Source organism: Mytilus edulis, chromosome 3, assembly GCF_963676685.1.
Source record: "Mytilus edulis chromosome 3, xbMytEdul2.2, whole genome shotgun sequence".
In the NCBI taxonomy this organism is placed as follows: Eukaryota; Metazoa; Mollusca; class Bivalvia; order Mytilida; family Mytilidae; genus Mytilus; species Mytilus edulis.
Window position 1 is genome coordinate 42,478,445 of NC_092346.1, and position 19,491 is coordinate 42,497,935.

Sequence of the window (19,491 nt, forward strand, 5' to 3'; positions counted from 1 at the left end):
GTTCATATGACGACTTTGGCAGTCCCAGGAAATCAGGTTTCTAGACATTATCTGCTTGAATGCATCCTAAAGTTAATAAATGAAGAATTGTATGAAATTAAAAGTGTGAACATTGAAAAAAGGCTATCTGAGAAGATGCAGTCATAAGAACTGCAGTAAACTACCAGATAGATAATGTCCAAACAGGAAATGTGCTGATTAGAAGGGAAAATTGAAAACCTATTTACAGAAAAGACATAAAGTGGGATAGCCAGTTGCTTGTTTATAAGATTGCTATAATGACATAACAAGTTAAAAGAAAGGGAAAAGAGATAAGTTTTTTTTTGTAGGACCAAGTCCAAGGAAAAAAGCAAGAGAGCCATCAAGTGATGAGGATGACTTTGAGGAGGAAACACCACCCAAGAAGAAAAAGGGGAGACAAGCAAGAAGGAGAGATGACTCTGACGATGAACCAACTGGCAGACGAGGGAGACCAGCTAGATCTGCAGCAAAAAAAAGGGGGAGTTATGGTAATTTTAACAACAACTTGGCAAATATGCAAAGACAGCTATCTAGAATAGATAGACCATTGAACTAATCCTTTGTTAAAAATACTAGATAATGTGTATAAAAAAACTTTGTAAAACAAACAGACGTCTTGCCAATATAAATATACAGAAATGGAGATGAATAAGAAAAAAAAGTATAGATGCTGTGAAATGAATTTTCAGTAAAATTACTATGAATCAACTTATTTTCATAAGCAATTTATTTTTGCATCTTTGGTGAGTAGAAAAATTGCACAAATATAAATCATCTCAAACATGTAAAACTTGGATCTTTCCTTATTTTATTACATCAAGCAAATTTGAAAATTGTGAATTAAATGGCCTTGAAATGGTCAAGTAAGGGATAAACAAGAAATAAAGGTATCAGGGAAAATAATTTGGTTTACAGTATATAGATAAAAAAAATTCAAAATAATCCATTAAAGATGAATATGTTTTGTTTCTTTTTTTGCCGTCAGGGATACTTATGTTGAACCCATATAAAATTTACATGCAAGATATACAATTTTCCTTTGGTAAACAAATAGATTGACAAAGAAATAACGAAAATATCTAATCAATGAAACCTGTAAACGTAAAGACATTTGCTTTTGTTTTCTTTCATTTTTCCTATTATCTTTTGTTATGAGTTTATTTTCTCTTCATATAAATACTTTATTGTATAACAGTCAACCATGTTCTTCACAGTTTCATATAATTACTTGCCAAAATGTAATACTAAAAATAAATTAATGACTGTCGTATATATACATAATATTTATGTTATATGAATTTAAGGCGCAATTTCTATATAAGTAAGGCGCCTGCCAAAACCAATAGTAACAAAAGCTCCCCCAAAAAATGTTTTAATTCTGAATCACAGTCAATATAATTTATTTTTATGTTGCATTTATGGCCATTATGTTTTCTGGTCTTTGGGTCTGCTCGTTTGTTCTCTCGTCCGTCTGTTCGTTCGAAAGTCCATCCTGCTTTCGGTTAAATTTTTGGTCAATGTAGTTTTTTTCGAGCCTGCAAAGCTCCACATAGGGATAGTGACCCGGCAGCGGTGGGCGGCGTTAGCTCATTTCTTAAAAGCTTTATATTTTAAATATCTCGGATACTATAAGCAATAGGTCTAGTATATTCAGTGTATGAAAGTACTGTAAGGTGTACATGTCCTACTGGCAGGTATCATCTGACCTTGACCTCATTTTCATGGTTCAGTGGTTAAAGTTAAGTTTTTGTGTTTTGGTCTGTTTTTCTCATACTTTATGCAATAGTGTACTATATTTGTTGCATGGAATGATTGTAAGATGTACATGTCTGGCGGGCAGATGTCATTTGACCTTGACCTCATTTTCACGGTTCAGTGGTCAAAGTTAAGTTTTTGAGTTTTGATCTTTTTATCTAATACTATATGCCATAGGTCAAATATATTTGGTGTATGGAAATGTTTTATGATCTATATGTCAGTTGCCTAGGTTTTATTTGACTTTGACCTCATTTTCATTGTTGATTGCTCAGTATTAAGATTTTGTGTTTTTTTTTTTTTTTTTCTTAAACTATAACCAATTAGGTCAACTATATTTGTTGTATGGAAAAATTGTTAGCTGTACATGTCTGCCTGGCAGGGTTCATCTGACCTTGACCTCATTTTCATGGTTCATTGGTCAATGTTTAGTTGTCTTGGTTAATGTTAAGTTTTATGTGACAGTTGTAATAAAGCTTTATATTTAGGACTATCAACATAATATCAATGATTAGTAAAGAAGGCTAGACATTTCAGTGTGTGCACTCTTGTTGATGAAGTTGAAGTTCTATCAACTTGAAAAAAGTTCCCTAGGATATTATCCTTCTAATTTTAATGCCACATTAAAGTTTTGACTTCAATTTCACGGTCCACTGAACATAGAAAGTGATTGGGGCATCTGTGTAGTATGGACACATTCTTGTTATGCCCCATTTATGGGCATTATGCTTTCTGGTCTGTGGTTCTGTTCGCTCGTTTGTTCGTCCATTCGTCAGTCCGTCTGTCCAGCTTCAGGTTAAAGTTTTAGTCAAGGTAGTATTTGATGAAGTTGAAGTCCTATCAAATCGAAACTTAGTTCACATGTTCCCAATGATGTGATCTTTCTATTTAAATGCCAAATTAGAGCTTTCACCCCAAGAAAATGATTGGAGCATCTGTGTACTATGGACACATTCTTGTTTTTAATAATTTGCAACACCAAATTTATTATCCTGATTTTTTATTTTTCAGTTGATGATATAGTAATACCAGATTTAAGTTCTGAAGAAGAGTCACCCGACATTGAGAAGAATCATGACAGTGATTTTGTTGCTATAGAAGAGGAAGACTCAGGAAGTGACTGGGAAACGTCAAATAAGAAAAGCAGGGTAAGGGGGAACATGTCTAATTTAAAGAGACGGGTAGGAGGAATTTACATGTCTGTGTCTATACCAAGACTGGAACTTCCAATATTTGTCTTTAGATATAACTTAATATTTTGTTTACATATATGAAAATAATTTTGATTTCTCTGAAGATACTTTACTTGAACAAAATATAGTTAAACGATGCTATTATGGTCCTTTTACCAAATGATGTCAGCTTATTTAGTTTGTGTCTTGAAATACCCATCATGACTTATCTGTAGAAAAAAGATTAATAATGATTTATTAGTAAGGAATTTCGAATTTTTTGACACAATATTTTGAGAAAAATACACACCATAACAAAAGCCTTTTAAATTGCATCCAAAGTTTACCAATCAAAAAATCCATCTTTACTAAATACTACCTTTCCTATCTTTAGACCAAATTTTAAGTTTTTAATTCAATCAAACATTAAAAGAATAAAAAATATAAATCTTAACAAAACTTTAAGAAGTTCGCCCATTTAAAATGATCTGGATATGATGAAGTTATTATGTATTTCAAAAATTATATTGTGTGGATCATCGCAATAGATCATTATTATACAAGATGCCATTAGTATATAAATGAAAAGTGTTGAAGGACTTATTTCTTGATTAAGGTTCCTCACACCGTCCAGAATAAAATGTAATGGAAAGATGGGCTTTACAAATTTCCAAAGCTGTCTTCTTTGAAATATATTGGATTTTATGTATAATTTCAGATGAAAGTAGAGAAACCCTCAAGAAGGACCCCAGGTAGAGGTGCTAAAAAGAAAAAACGAAGATACGGTTCTGATTATTCTGATGAAGAAGACGATGAAGAATATGTCCCTCGACCTAGTCAGAGGAGGGCAAGTGTCAAAGCAGCAAAAAAATTCAAAGATTACGATGAAAGTGATGAGGAATCTTCTGAAGATTTTTCACCAAAACAAAGTAAAAGAGACTATTTAGCTAAGAAAAAGCCAAGTCCTCCTCCTAAAGGACGAGGTAGAGGTCCTTCTAAAAAGGAGTCATCATCAGAAGAGGGATCAGAATCTGAAGAAGAGGAAGTGTCTGAAGAAGAAGATAAACAAAAAAAAGATACTAAAGGAAAGAAGAAAGCAATTGACGAAGAAAAAACTAAAAAGCCCAAGAAAATTAGAAAACATAGAAAGCGATGCATGTTTGGTAAAAAATGTTATAGGTTAGTATTACCTGTGAGTATTGTAAATTTTGAGAATGAATGATGAATTTATTATTGAGAATTGGTCGTTTTTGGATAACTGACATATTTAAATAGGTATTTAAAAATATCTAATAAAAATTTCAAAAAAGGATCTACTTTAAAGGTCATCGGACTCAAAATTCAAAACTTTGATTTAGCAATACAAATGAGCAATGTATTGTTTTGATATTCCTAATTTGTAGGTAAAATGTAGGTAGCAGTTTGCTTGTGAAATAGTCAGAAAATTTTTTAAATTTTTATTAAAATCAGTACACAGTTTTAATTACAAAATGTATTTCTATTGCAGGAAAAATGAGGCCCATTTTAAAGACTATAGTCATCCTGGTGATGAAAGTTATGATAATATAAACAGTGATGATAGTGTGGATGAAGGATCATTAAATAGGTAAGATAATATACTCACATTAGAAGGGCACTGTTTGAGTTATATTCTCAATAAAGTAGACAAAACAGTTTTGGATATATAAGCACAAAAAAGTATAAAACAAATACAAAACTCTCCAAAAGGGGGGAGGAAGTCCATAAAAACTGATAGAATCAAATGTTATACTTTAATAATTTAATTGTGGATGTAACACTTCTTCTGCTTGGCTGACGTTATTTTGTTATGAGCCCATAGACATAATTTAGCCATGTGACCGTGACGTCATCAATGTTTTTTCATGGTTTTCTACGGTTTAAAATGGAATTTAGAATTAAATTATAAGAAATGACTGTAATATTTTTTCTGTCTATTCCAAATAACATAAAAAATGTGGTGCACACTGTTAAATAACCCGCTACGTGTGTTATTCAGTGTGCACCACATTTTTTATGTTATTTCTTCATATACAGAAAAACTATTACAGCCATTCCTTAATTAAGCAAGTCTGTTTAGGCCAAACAGAAAATAATGTGAGTTTATTGTCACAAGCTGAAAAAAAAGTAGGTAGGTAGTGAATTATTTTTATTTTTTTTAACTTTAAGTCAATAGGAGCATCATTGTGACTTTAACAGTTCTTTATCAAAACAAGTTTAGAGTAGGGGATAAAAATAAGGGTAGATAGCCAGGTAGGGGTACAGTAAACACACATACTTTTTTGTTTGTATGCGTTTCAGAAAAAGCTCAGGTGAAACTATGATAAAATAACTTTCTGAAAGAGCTCCTTAATTACATTGTTTCTTAAAAAACTTAAAAAATTGATAGTTTTAAAATATTTAAATTGAACTGACCAGTAGCACAACAATTGGTTAGTGTGGATTCTTTTAATTTCATGGGTGCCAATTTTTGTGTATTGAGGAAAACTTCCATATACGTTTTTTAAATTCCTGTTTTGCCAAAATTGGAATACAACCTTATAGAAAAATGTGTCATTTGTTAAACATTTAAATTAATGGTTCAACTGTTCCAACAATATCCACGAAAAGTGGTATCCAATAATAACAATAATCCCCAGTAATTTGTGAATGGTTTTGGTTGTAAATGTTTTATGCCTATAATATATTGCAGTTACATTTCTCTTGCTTTAGGGACGACATCAAAAGTTCAATCTTAATTCACATAGTTTTTTCACTGACCCCACACCTCCCCCCTCTTAACTTAATTTGGGAAAAATTGATTTACCAATAGGGATATATGTAAAAATCAATTTTAGATATACAAAACTTGCAGAATTTTAACCCCCCTACCCCCAAACTATTTGATTTAAGTTTTTTATCCTACGTCGATCTTTTGATGTCGTCCCTTAAACAGGTTGTAATATAACCAGTTGGTTATTTTTCATGCATGTCATGTTCGAAACTTTATTATTTGCTTTTCTTTTTATAATTGTTTTGTTTACATTGTGTTTTTCTACAGCAGGCTATTTCAAATTTGATATAAAAATAACATTAAATGTAAATTTATTAATTTTTATGTGACAGAAAAGACAAAAGTAAACAAAACATCTTCGGCAAGGCTAAAGCAGGTTTGTGGTTTAGTTTAGTCCAAACTAATTTGACTTTTAGTTCTTCAAATTTTGTCATATCTTTTTTCAGATCAGGTTCAAATGCTATCCTGATTCTAATGAACATTATGTCATTATTAACATTTTAGAATATTTTAGAACAACATCAGATTGAAAAGTTAATTAAAGTAAAAATTTTTAGTTGTATTTTGATAAACGAGATAAAAAAAAAAATCATTTTCAGTAGGAGCTGGTCCATCAAAAATTGTATGCAGAAAAAGTATTTGCTTTCTAGCACATTATTTTATTCCATGAAAATCTGAAGAACTAAAAGTCATTTTGGTGCCATTTGTAGTATGGCTTGTGCTAGATGTGCTGACCTTAGCTAATCACCTCTTCTTTGCTGTTGTAAATTTGTTAACTGTTGAGTGTACTGACAAAAATGCAATGTATATAAATACTTATATGTCTATGATACACACCCTTTCCCCACATATCTTATTGGAAAAAGAATAAATTACCTATTTGATGATGATTATCATCAACTTAACCTCAACTTAAAGTCTCATTAGGAAAACTACAGAATCAATTTTCAACTGTACTTCAGAAAGTATATGCGTGTTCATGAGTTTGCTATAGAGTTTGCCACATTTGTAAACATTTGCATTGTAAATAAAAAAATCTTTAGATAGGACTTATATTTTAAAAATATCTAGGGATGAATTTTTCATCTTTGTTTTGAAGGTCTGTCACAAGATTTGTTTTATTAATTTACATTTTCTGCTGCAGCAATTCTCGTAACTAAACATGCCTTAGTCATGTAAGTCACAAACAATGTCATCAATCTAAACTTCTGCATAGTTTATACTACTTTTTATTTGCTTTGCACATGATTAAACGTAACCATTTGTTTGCACACACACAAGACCTAACACTGTAAACTGGGACCTCTCCATTTTGGAAAATACTTAGGTTTCCATTTAAAAGGTTTATGTTATTACTTAGTAACAATTTCAATCAATATATATTTTCAGAAATGCTATGTATATGTCCTGCACAAGTTGTGATTTTGTACATGTAAAACTGTACAGAAATATTGATCATGTTATAACTTGTATGATGCAAAAATACAAGTTATACAATGTACATCTTGCACATGTAATAAAATGTATAAATTATTGCTTAAAAATGGTTTTTACTTGTACAAAATTTGAAAATAAAGATATCTTTATAATAACAATACACAGCATTTACCTCAATAATATTTTCATCATTTTTATACCCCACCTATGATAGTAGAGGGGCATTATGTTTTCTGGTCTGTGCGTCTTTTGTCCAGCCGTTCACCCTTTCGTTCGTCTGTCCCGCTGCAGGCTAAAGTTTTTGGTCAAGGTAGTATTTGATGATGTTGAAGACCAATCAACTTGAAACTTAGTATACATGTTCCCTATGATATTATTTTTCTAGTTTAAATGCCAAATTAGATTTTTTACCCCAATTTCATAGTCTACTGAATTTAGAAAATGATAGTATGAGATTCAGGTTAAAGTTTTTGGTCAAGATAGTTTTTAATGAAGTTGAAGTCCAATCAACTTGAAACTTAGTACACATGTTTCCTATGATCTAATCTTTCTAATTTAAATGACAAATTAGATTTTTAACCCAAATTTCACAGTCCCCTGAACATAGAAAATGATACTACAAGGTGGGCATCCATGTACTATTGTATGTATATAAGGATTCAAGACAAGGCAAACAAAAACCATTAAGATTAATTTCAAGACAAACTCAGACAAAGATTTTAAACCAGGTTGACTGATATTTAGCACATTAACATACAGGCAGCCCTATGATTAAAATTTTATGTTTTTTTCTATTTCAGCTAAAACGGCTGATGAAGATGAAGAAGATGATGGCCAACCTAATACCTATGATTACAATGATTCTTTTATTGATGACAACACACAGAAGAATGAAGAATCAGATTCTGAATCAGATTACGAAGATTCAGAGGATATCAGAGACTTGAAAAAAAATGCTAGAAAATTTGTCAAAAATAAAAAAATGTATCAAAAGTAATCAGAATAATTTGTATCATTTCATCAGTGTCAACATTTTGTTGTATTTAGTGCATGTATTTTAGAAATTTTATTTTTGAATCATTTTATATTTTAAAGCAAAGCTTCCTTTTCTTATAAGCCATTCTATATATATAGTAAGTTGAACTTTTGCATTTGCAGTAATAGAAATAAGACATTCATTCTTTTCTTTCTTATCATATGTTCTCATTGGTGCAGGACAAATGTATACTGTTGAAAGTTTGTGCATGTAAAATTGTATGCTATTAGTTATATTTGTTGCAAATATTACTAGCAAGCCAGTATTGCTTGTCAGATATTGTGAGAAAAAAAACATTACACCATACTGTTGATTAGTTTATTTTTGTGGGTACAAAACATGAACAAATTTTCATTGATAGGAAATAATTTTCGTGGATAATTGATTTTGTTTTTGAACATGTACTGAATTCAAGCCAACATGTTGTTACAGACTTGAATTCAGGCTACAACAATACCAAAAAAATCTATAAAAATAAACATGCCTATAATACTTCTGAATCCACAGTATGTATGTTTTATATAGCTTTTTTGAAATTGTATATGATTAAACAAAAATAATGGCAGCTTCGATTTGTTAAAATAATTGACAACAAAATAAGTTTTTATGATTCCAGAGCTAAACATGAATTTTATTAATTTCATAATATTAACATACTTACATATAAACTTCCATTTGAAGTGTTCATTTGAAATCTTATAGAAATAAAAAAATAGATTTGCATTGACCTTGCAACTTTAAACGAAGGTGAAGGACATAAAGTGAATAATTATTTACACAGCAAAAAATAAATAACTTAGATATAAACTTTGAGCATAGCTCACAAATTCATACACACTTTATACCCAAATCCCATCTACAATTTCCATCCATTATCTGAAAATTTATGTTTTTGAATTAGTACTTTATGGATACAATATGACTGCACTTTTTGCATTGTTCACAGCTACATGTATTGTTAGTTCAATGCATGTAATGAGACAATAGGGGGGATTATGTTTTCAGGTCTGTGTGTCTGTTAATCCATGCCATATTTGAGACCATATCAGATTAAAACTTTGGTTTATTGTAGTTTACCATGATGTTGTGTTCACATCAATATGAAATTTATATATGCTCATTATGATAAAAACTTTTTTAAATCATAGTAATTGAGGTTTTGAACCACATTTTGCCATTAACTGATCAGAAAAATATGACCCGACATAATTATTTTTTTATGAAAAAGCTAGTCTAATGTGTTTTGCTGTGGCATTCCCATTGGGTAGACATTGTATTATGTTCATTATTACAGTACAGTAAATATATAAAAAGTTGGTCAACAATAATCAACATGATGATTTGTTAAAAAGATTTGCTACAAGATTTAATGGTTTTAACTGGTTGCAATATCAACGTATGTCAAATTTTCTGATGTTTGCTATAAAGAAAGTTTGAAATTCAAAGGAGTAGGTCCGGTAAGGACTCATTTTGGCCTCAAATTTCAGTTTCATCTGACGAAAGATTTTGACCACTTTTTAAACACTTAAGTGTCTATTTCACTTGATTCAATTAGTTTATGTGAAAGATTTTAACTAATTAAGTCATTAAAAACGATCCGATTGAAGCTCAAATATGAAAAATCTCTCAAATATGCCAAAAAACGTCAATTTTCAGATTGTTTTTGTCAAAAATGAAAGTGGCCGCATCCGTGTTCATCCACAACCTTTATATATGTTATGTATTATCATAAAATACAACTTACATTGCAATATTAAGGATGAACACGAATGCGGCCACTTTCGTTTTACACGGAAACTGTCTAAAATTTAACTAAAATGATAGAATTTTGAAGATTTCAGTAATTTAGCATGACTTAATGGTGCTACAACCCGATATATGTGCATTGTATTGTCAAAAACAGCCCATATTTATGTAGCAGAAGCATTCAACTGTCCAATAAATAACTAAAAGTTTACATTTTAACAATTTTGTAAAACTGTTATATTTTGGGGCCAAAAAAGGGCCTTTCCGGACCTACTCCTTTGATCATGTTCAGGACCTCTGAAATATTATTATGATTAGTGCCATTAATTACCTTGCATGGTTGTTGATTATTTTGTCTGTTTTGTGTGCATTGATATGATCACAATCTTCATACTTATATGACGGGAGAATATTTTATTTTATTTTTATCCTGCAGGTATGTCAGTATTTAAAGTAGGTTGATAAAATTCTTTTGCCATTTCTCATGATGTAATGCCTCAGACAGGTTGGCAAAAATTGAAGTACTCTAAAACATTTTTGCTAATTTTTACACAGCTGTTATGTCAGAATTGTTAGAAGTTATAAACTTGCACACTTCCATTTGATTTTTAGTCTTTTAATTATATTTTATACATTTATAAACATTGGTTATCAGGAATCTGGATTATTGTAGATAAGAGGGGGCTTTTTTTTATCTAGCAAAATATTTTATGGTATGCATGGTTTTTCAAGCAAGTTCCATTACATTTCGACATTTCACACTAACCATAAAATTGTTTCACTGTTACTATTTTAGGAGAACTGCAAACAATGTAAATTGCTTATAATGAGTTTTAACAGCTTAATATTTGTACCCAAGTCACAAAACAGTGTTTAGCATTATTTTCTATACATAAATGTGTGTGTATGTCTTGACATTGTTTATACCATTGTGTAGATGTAGTCATGGGAATTTTATCATAACACAATAAATATTGTTTTAATAGTATATTTTTTTTGTATGGCCATTAGCAATATACTCTTTAATACTCTTGCTAGTTCATCCATTCACATTTTATATGATATACCCCTTTGTATTTACAATATCACAAACAATTCCACAGATTTGATAGATTGCACCATGATGAAAATGGTATTGACTAACACATTTATATAAACACAAACACGATTAACCCAGCCCAGGTCATATAGCTGTCCACAGTAGGAAATCTGTAATCAAGTGATTGTCCTTAGTTGCTGTTCAAACAGTCAGCAAAGTGAATACTTACTAGCATTCAAACTGTCGGAGGAATTATCCGGAAAAACTATGCACTACATATGCAAGTATATACTACAAAAGTTACAAAGTTAAACTATCTCTCAAAAGAGCAAATATTAATAAAAATCAAACCCTGACCAAATGCACACCTTCAATATATGTACAACCAGTCAGCAAAGTGAAAACATCCTAGCATTCAAACTGTAGGAGGTGCTATCTGGAAACGCTATGCACCTCTTATGCAATTAAATACTCAAAAAAATTACAAAGTTCAACTATCTCCATAAAGAGAAAATAAATATTAATAAAATAAAAATCCTGACCATATGCACACCCTAATATATGTACAAACAGCCAGAACAGTCAAAACTTCTTCATTTTGAAACTTTAGGAGGAGTTATACAGAAATGCTTTGCACCTCATATGCAAGTATATACGCTAAAAATGACATTATTCAACTATCTCCCAAAAGAGCAAATATCAATAAAATCAAAACCCTGACCACATGCACATCTTCAATATTGTACAAACCGCAAGAAAAGTGAAAACATCCTAGCATTCGAACTGTAGGAATTATATGGAATAACTTTATACCCATAATGGAACAGACGGACGGACGGACAGGGGTAAACCATATGCCCCAAACTTTAATAGGGGCAAAACAAAACAGATTCGTCAATTACCATCCTGCTTCTAGTGCCACATTTTTTTTTAAGAAAGAAAATATCTTGATCGAAAAATTAAGATTCTGAAAATATATTTTAATCAAATAAGTTATAAACAAATATTAATTTTTATCATCTGCTGGTCATTCAAAAGTTTCTTGCAAATATTTTATGATTTCATGAAAATCCCAAGAACTTAGGGTCAAGTTGGTGTTGTCTGAAGTATGGGCTATGCTTGATTTGCTGAGCTAGCTTATCTAGCTAATCACCTTTTATTTTCTGTAGAATATTTAGTTATTGCTTAGTGTACTGAAAAAGCTAAGTATAATTCTTATTTGTCTATAATTCCCAACCTTTCCCCCAATATTATTTTATGGAAAAAGTATAAATCGCCTGTTTGATAAGTATCAACGTTTTATCACGCATCTGAGTTCACATATTTGTAAAGTATTGAGGTTAAATATTAATTTCTTGAGAGGACCAGTATTTTGATATATGCAAGATGCATGTTTTTAATCTTTGAAGGTCTGTCAGAATATTTGATTAATAAACTAGAATTTGTGCTTCATCTGATCTTACAATTTTTGAAGTTTCTTTTTTATGATTCCATCAAGTCACAATGTCATTAATTTGTCCATAGTATTTTCCCTTTTTTGCTTTGAACACAATACATCGAAATAATGTAGAAGGTGAATTTTCACTTTAATATCTGTACAGCAGGCATATTACGGTTAACCATTTCAATTTATAAAAAAAATATACTATGTGTAAATATCAGACATAGTGTTACATTTGAAAAAAAAAAGATTGGAAACCTAATATAGAGTCCATATGTGAAAATACGAGTCTATTTTATTTTATTTACTTTACTTACATTACAAATAAATGAATTGTTCCTTACATACAATCAAATATAGATAATGATTTTGACAGGTATTACTTATTCTGAAGGCTTTGTCCTATCAAAATACCAATTGCTTAATTAGTTAACCAAATTGCAGGTTGAATTCATCTCCAATAAAGGTACCAGTTGATCAGTTAGTGGAGATAAATTGAGACTGTAATTTGGTAAACTATGTAAGCAATTGGTATTCTAATAGGACAAAGCATTTAAGATAAAGACAGTAATTGGTTTCAAATTGGTGCAAAGGCTTGACTGTACTTACAACTATCTAAAAACTGACAACAGTATTATGTACATAGTTTCTCGGTATTTACAGTCACAATTTCAATCACTTATGTTTCCTTAACCTTTTTAATCTATTTCAGACATAATTAAATTTCTGTCTCGCCTGTCAGGTGCAGGAAATGCTTTCCCTTCCGGAGCACCTGATTTCACTCCCGGTTTTTAGTGGAGTTCGTGTTGTTTCTTATTTATTATTTATAACTGTTGATGTAAATGTCCTTTGGTTTTTTGAGTCTTTGTTTACTCCTTGGTTTTGATTGTTGTGGTCTGTCACATAATGAATTACACAGAAATTACAATCAAGCAGCTTTATTTTGAATATGAAGCTTTATATTTCAGAGGATAGAAGACCTTAAGGTGTCATACTTATAGATACTGGAAGATGTGGTTTGAGTGCCAATGAGACAACTCTCCATCCAAATCACAAGTTGTAAAAGAAAAACTATTTAAGGTCAATAAATAACTCATCATAGATACCATGACTTGCAATTTTATATTTGCGCCAGACGCGCGTTTTGTCTACAAAAGATCACATCAGTGACGCTAGAATAAAAAAAAGCAAAATAAAGTACGAAGCTGAAGAGCATTGAGGACCAAAAATTCGTAAAAGTTTTGCCTAATACAGCCAAGGTTATTCAAAGTACGGTCTTGTTTATCTTATATTACAAAGTTTCCATCTGTTATATGTTTGTTGTCCTTGACATCATTTAAATGGTTCAGTGACTGCTTGAAAGAAAAATGTTTAGTCTTTTTTTAGTCATGTTTATTTTTAACTTACTGGTTTTACGAATAAAAGGATATCTATATTTGGTACATGAGTTCATTGCATGGTCTACATGTGTGTAAGACAGGCCTAGCGTTCAACTAACTATAGCCACATTTAACGGATCAGTGATCGAGGTTTCATGATAATGTTCATTTCTCAAATAATGTAAGCAGTAGGTCAAATATGTTTGGTGTCGAGAATGATTAAACGGGACATGTCAGTCTGGTAGGTTCCATCTGATTTTGACCGTAAGTTTTCATTGGATAAATGTCATGTTTCAGTAGTTGGATTCTATTCTAAGATAGTCTAAGCAGTAGGTTAATTATATATGATGTATGGAATGATGGTAATAGTTATCAAAGGTACCATGTTTATAATTTAATACGCTAAACGTGCGTTTCGTCTACATAACACTCATCAGTGACGCTAAGATGAAAATAGGTAAAGCAACACATGTACAAAGTTGAAGAGCATTAAGGACAAAAAAATCCTAAAAGGTTTAATTACCAAATACGGCTAAGGTAATATATTCCTGTGGGGATAAGAAAATCCTTAGTTTTTCGAAAAATTCAAAGTTTTTGAAAACAGCAATTTTATAATAATGACCATATAATTTATTCATGTCAACAGCCAACTGCTGACTACTGAGCTGGTGATACCCTCGGGGACGAAACGTCTACAAGCAGTGGCATCGACCCAGTGGTGTAAATAGTTATCAAAGGTACCAGGATTATAATTTAGTACGCCAGACGCTCGTTTCGTCTACATAAGACTTATCAGTGACGCTCAGATTAAAATAGTTATAAAGCCAAAGAAGTACAAAGATGAAGAGCATTGAGGACCCAAAATTAAGGCTTACTTGTTTTGACAGATTAAATATAACCTTGGCCTTATTTACACCAGACGCGTGTTTCGTCTACAAAGACTCATCAGTGACGCTCGATTCCAAAAAGTTTAAAAATGCCAAATAAAGTCAGTACACAAGACATATGTCTGATAGACATAGACTCCCTGGAACTAACCTGAAACATAACAATATTGACAACCATCTTTGGTTACTATGGTAACTGATTTACAGTCTTATTCTAGAAGTTAATGATTACATAGACAAATGAATCATGAAAATAAGGTCAAGGTCAAATTAAACCTGCCAAACTCAGTATTGTGAGTAATATGATATCTATATTTGATATTTGGGTTCCTTGTATGGTCCTTGGACAGCAGCTGTTATATTTCTATTTCTGACTAAGTACAGGCATTTTCTACAGAGGAAAATGGTGGATCAAACCTGGTTTTTTTACCTTTAAGGTTCCAATGGCATAGTTTAGCCTTCATGGTTATTTATCTCAAAAACTATACATGGTGCAATGAATCAACACTAACTTTTTGCTTTAGTTGTAAGGAGTATATGTCTTTCTGTGATATTTCCCTTTTCCTTGACTCCAATTTAACTCTCGAGTGTCTAGGTTCAAATTTAGGAAAGAATTGATTGGTTAGGAAAAATTAATATCTTATCTCCTAAACATTTATAAGAACATGATTGGTTGAAAGTAACCGCGTGGAGACCGTATATATTCCATATTAGGTGGGTAGAGAGGCGGGGCTTATTTCAATACAAAAAACACCAATGGAAGTAGGTTCTTAATACTAACGGTTTTGAAGAGTTGAAAACTTATATAGGCCACTAGTCTTTACTCTGTGTGCTAGTAGTGACTTAGTACGATATATATGGGCTCAGTAAATTCCATATGAGGTGAGAACTAATGATATCCACCTGTTACATCGGTAGAGTATTTAGCCTTGACCTTACTTTTAAGTGGTCATTTAAGTACATGCATGTATTTGGATTAAGTGTATCGCACAAAAATTATGTTCATACGAATTGATAACATGTGTATGAACCTATGCAACTTGTAAGTTTTATTAGACTAGTGAGTTAATCTAAGTTTTATGATTTATTTCCTTAAAAAAGAAAATCAAATATTGCTGCAGGCAAGACATTTTAATGCATCATTTCTTGATTCCACTTCATTTCTGGTGCATGATTTCTGTGCAATTAAATTAAGTTGATCAAACTTTGTTTGTAGCTTCAACATAAGTAGGGTGCATCAAATCTTTGTATACTACATCTCTGGCTCATAACCTTGGTATACAATTGCATCATGGGCTGGTAGTTTGTCATATAACAATACCAGGTCACTCTGACTTTGACTTTAACCCCAATGATAGTAAAACCTTGTCATATTTGAGATTTGTACTTTACTTTAGTACCTTAGAGCTCGCTTATGCAACTAAAACATTTGCAATTAAAAGTTTGAGTAACAATATTCAAACTCCTTTAAATAGATAAAGTTTTGAGCGAATGAATAGGGAAGAAAGCAAAGACTACTAAGTTTAGAATCGGACTGCTATGTATGTGTAAGTGTAAGCTGACATGTCATCGTATCAATTATTACCTGTGAACTAGCACATAAATTTTCTCGCTCGATGTGTTGGTCTTCAAAAATCAGGTTTTACATTCACAGTATCATGTTCTCATCCTAAATATGCAAATGATTTACCATTATGAAACTAAACTGCCATCCATTCATCCATAAAAAGTGAAAAGAATTACCATCTTGTCTAAAAAATTCTGCACGTTGAACCACAAAGCTAATTAATTTGAACATTTGAAAATTGATAGTTATATTATTTTGCATGTCTTCTACATACCCCCTTAATTTGTTTTGATCACTTTGCCTGCTATAGAAAAAATAGAAAATGTGTATAAAGCTGCAGTTTTACTACTGGCTTGTAATTCAAAAACAAAATTAGATAAGGTAAAAAAAACACTATTTAATATCAGACTTTTTGTTGTTCAAAATAAAAATACATACATATTTTTTGTCCTTTTAAAGTTTACTTTGTATAGTTAAAAGTTCATTTATTTTAAATTGTCCTGTTACTGAATGTTCATAGATGGATCGAATATTCCTTTTGGAATGATATTAAAATCCAGAAATGTTCACTTCATACAACATGGCTTCATTAGTGATACTTCCTTCAGCCCTACTACTACCAATACACAGTTGTCCTGACGTATTGACGGCAATACAGCATGGATAGGATATTCCAATATTGTTAGTGTTGTAGTATGTTAATGGATACCCTTGGTTGTTCAGAATGTGTAAACAGTAATCATGAATACCTATTACAACCACATTGTCTGTAGGAGTTGCCACTATGTCAGTTGGTTTGAATGGTTGATCCTTATTGATATCTGGATGCCCATTATATTCATTAATTACACCACCTCCTTGTTCTAAGACTACTACTCTTCCACTTGTAAGATCTGGATCACAATCTACCACATGTATATTTCCATTTCTTGTACTGGTTATACTGCTTGGGTAGGTGAATATAGGTTTATTGTGTTGATCTTGTTCATAAACCGTCTCATGTTCTCCCTGTTTCTGCATTACAAAAACGGCACTTCTCCCTAGATTGCTACAGTAACCTCCTACAACTACTTTATTACCGCTGGTAATGTGGATGGTAATCGAAGCTAAAGGGGCAACATTATATACAGTTTCTGTCAGTTTACCAGTGAATAAAGAGAGTTGTTTTGGACTTGGTTCATCTGTCACTAACAGAACATAATTTGGTGAAAGTGCTGCTATGCCATATACCTGTATCTCATATTGTGACATTTTGTTCAGTTTGTCACCATTAGGTTGACTTTCATTTGTAGAACATATCCAGTATGAGTTATCAAGACATGGTCTAACAAGGCTGATGATTGGGAGTTCGGACTGGTATTCTTTGGTGACAACTAGAGATATATTTGGTTCCAAAGATAAATTGGCATCATCTTGTAAACATCCAATATTAGCTTGAGTTGTGATTCCTGGAACGAATTTTGATGAAGAAATGTAACTTGGTTGAATTTGTTGCATTGGCATGTCAAGGGATTGCTCCATCTCATTGACCTCTCTGAAGAATTTAGAAGCATCAGTGATTTGCATGAACTCATGGACTTCAGTGGTTTTATTTTTTATCTGTGTGTTGGACAAAGAGACAGCATTTAGATCAGACGTGTGTGACAAAAGGGCATTAGCATGACTCTGATCCAGTTTGTTAATTAGTTCTTTGAAATATTTTTCTACTTGTTTTTTTACCACTTTTTTATGTTCAGTTATATCTGTTCTAACTTGTAAATGCTTAAGATTTTCCTCATTTCCAAGATTCTGAAGCTGGCCTATTTGGATAGATGTTTTGACATTACTACTTTGAATTTTATCCTGTCCGTCTTTTAACCTCTGTATTTTCATATTGTACCCTTCGCTAATCTCAATTAAGTCATGTTGCTTATGGTCTTTAGCAAAACAAGTTGGACACACAAGACAGTCGCATGTCTTACAAAAAAGGCAGCATGATTGTGATGAATGTTGATTACACTTAATATTGGTGAAATCAATTTCCTCTCTGTGCAATCCTATATCCTTTATGTCTATTGTTTTATGCTCATGTGCATTTTTGAATTTAGAATGTACTTGTTCTTTACAGTGATTACACATGAGAATATTGCAGTCTATGCATTTCCACTTGATAGGTCTATCTGTTTCACATAATTTACAACTAACAGTTACTTGTCCTTTTCTGGTTGATTGTGAGAACGCCATTCTTGCAAGGCGTAACACAGGTATTTTATTTCCTGGTTGGCCTCTACCCGACAGGATTTGTGCGTTTTGTGTGTAGATAATTTATAAAAATCAGAAACCTTCATGCAGTGTAGATTTAAATACAAATAATCTCTTATCTGATATCAATAATTATACAATGTATTTAACAGAGATTTAAAATTTACCTTTTACAATGAGGATACACGAGGGATTTCATTTAGAGCTCTTGTTGTCATTTATCTTTATTGACCTTTAAATTTCAGGTCTGGTTTGTTTTATAGATAATAGTTATTGTAATATTTTAACCCAAAACAAAACAATCAACAGAAAAAGTTCCATAAAAAGAACATATTTTAAAAGTCATCTTCAGTGCAACGTACACTTCAAAAGAGTACATAACTAATTAACCAGTATTATATGCTAGTCTTTACACTTTTCTCAGTGCCAATTATTGTGAAAAATAAAAATGTAAACATACAACATTATTGAGTAAAAAATGATCTACAAGAATGTCAAAACGCCAAAATGATAATCTTAACTTTTTGTGATACTCGCGTTTAGCATTTACTTTAAAAATTGTCCATATAAAAACAATTTGACAGTTGATTTCTATTGATTTGATTTGTTTGAGCATTTGAATTTCCCATTTGTAAAAGGACTTTCCGTTTTAAAGTTTCCTTGGTGTCGGTATTTTAGCTATTATTTACTGTCTTCGTGATCAGTAAAGCAGGCTAGAGTGTCATGATACATTTCTATGTGTGTATTCTTTGAGCAAAATTAAGCAGATTGAAAGAAACTGTAAAAGAAGTTCAGAAGACTATTTTATGTATAAAATTATTGTAAGATGAACATGTCTATCTGGTAGGTTAAAATACTGTCATGTGTCTCATTGACACTCATACCACGTCTTATTTATATCATTTAACATTGAACATTTAATATTGATCTAAATGTTGCAACTCAGTTTACATATAATGCAATCATGGTCATTTAACAA

The 19,491-nt window shown here is 31.4% G+C and overlaps 2 protein-coding genes across 3 annotated transcripts in view; one reads left to right on the plus strand and one right to left on the minus strand.

Annotated features, from left to right (window-relative positions):
* Positions 1-8,870, plus strand: part of LOC139516560 (ABC transporter F family member 4-like) — a 28,524-nt gene extending 19,654 nt beyond the window's left edge. Inside the window, exons 11-16 of one of the 2 annotated variants that reach the window (XM_071306739.1) lie at positions 330-509; positions 2,788-2,924; positions 3,667-4,127; positions 4,456-4,554; positions 6,072-6,115; positions 7,977-8,319. In XM_071306739.1, the coding sequence (XP_071162840.1) occupies positions 330-509; positions 2,788-2,924; positions 3,667-4,127; positions 4,456-4,554; positions 6,072-6,115; positions 7,977-8,173 (1,118 nt within the window). In that variant the 3' untranslated portion in view covers positions 8,174-8,319. Of the gene's footprint in view, positions 1-329; positions 510-2,787; positions 2,925-3,666; positions 4,128-4,455; positions 4,555-6,071; positions 6,116-7,976 lie in introns of both variants that reach the window. The other variant, XM_071306740.1, reaches the window with a different exon arrangement.
* A 7,784-nt stretch (positions 8,871-16,654) lies between these two features.
* On the minus strand, positions 16,655-18,508 carry LOC139516543 (uncharacterized). The gene has a single exon (XM_071306711.1). It carries the CDS (start codon positions 18,492-18,494, stop codon positions 16,821-16,823), a length of 1,674 nt encoding a protein of 557 aa, XP_071162812.1. The 5' UTR covers positions 18,495-18,508; the 3' UTR covers positions 16,655-16,820.
* Between the last annotated feature and the right edge of the window lie 983 nt (positions 18,509-19,491).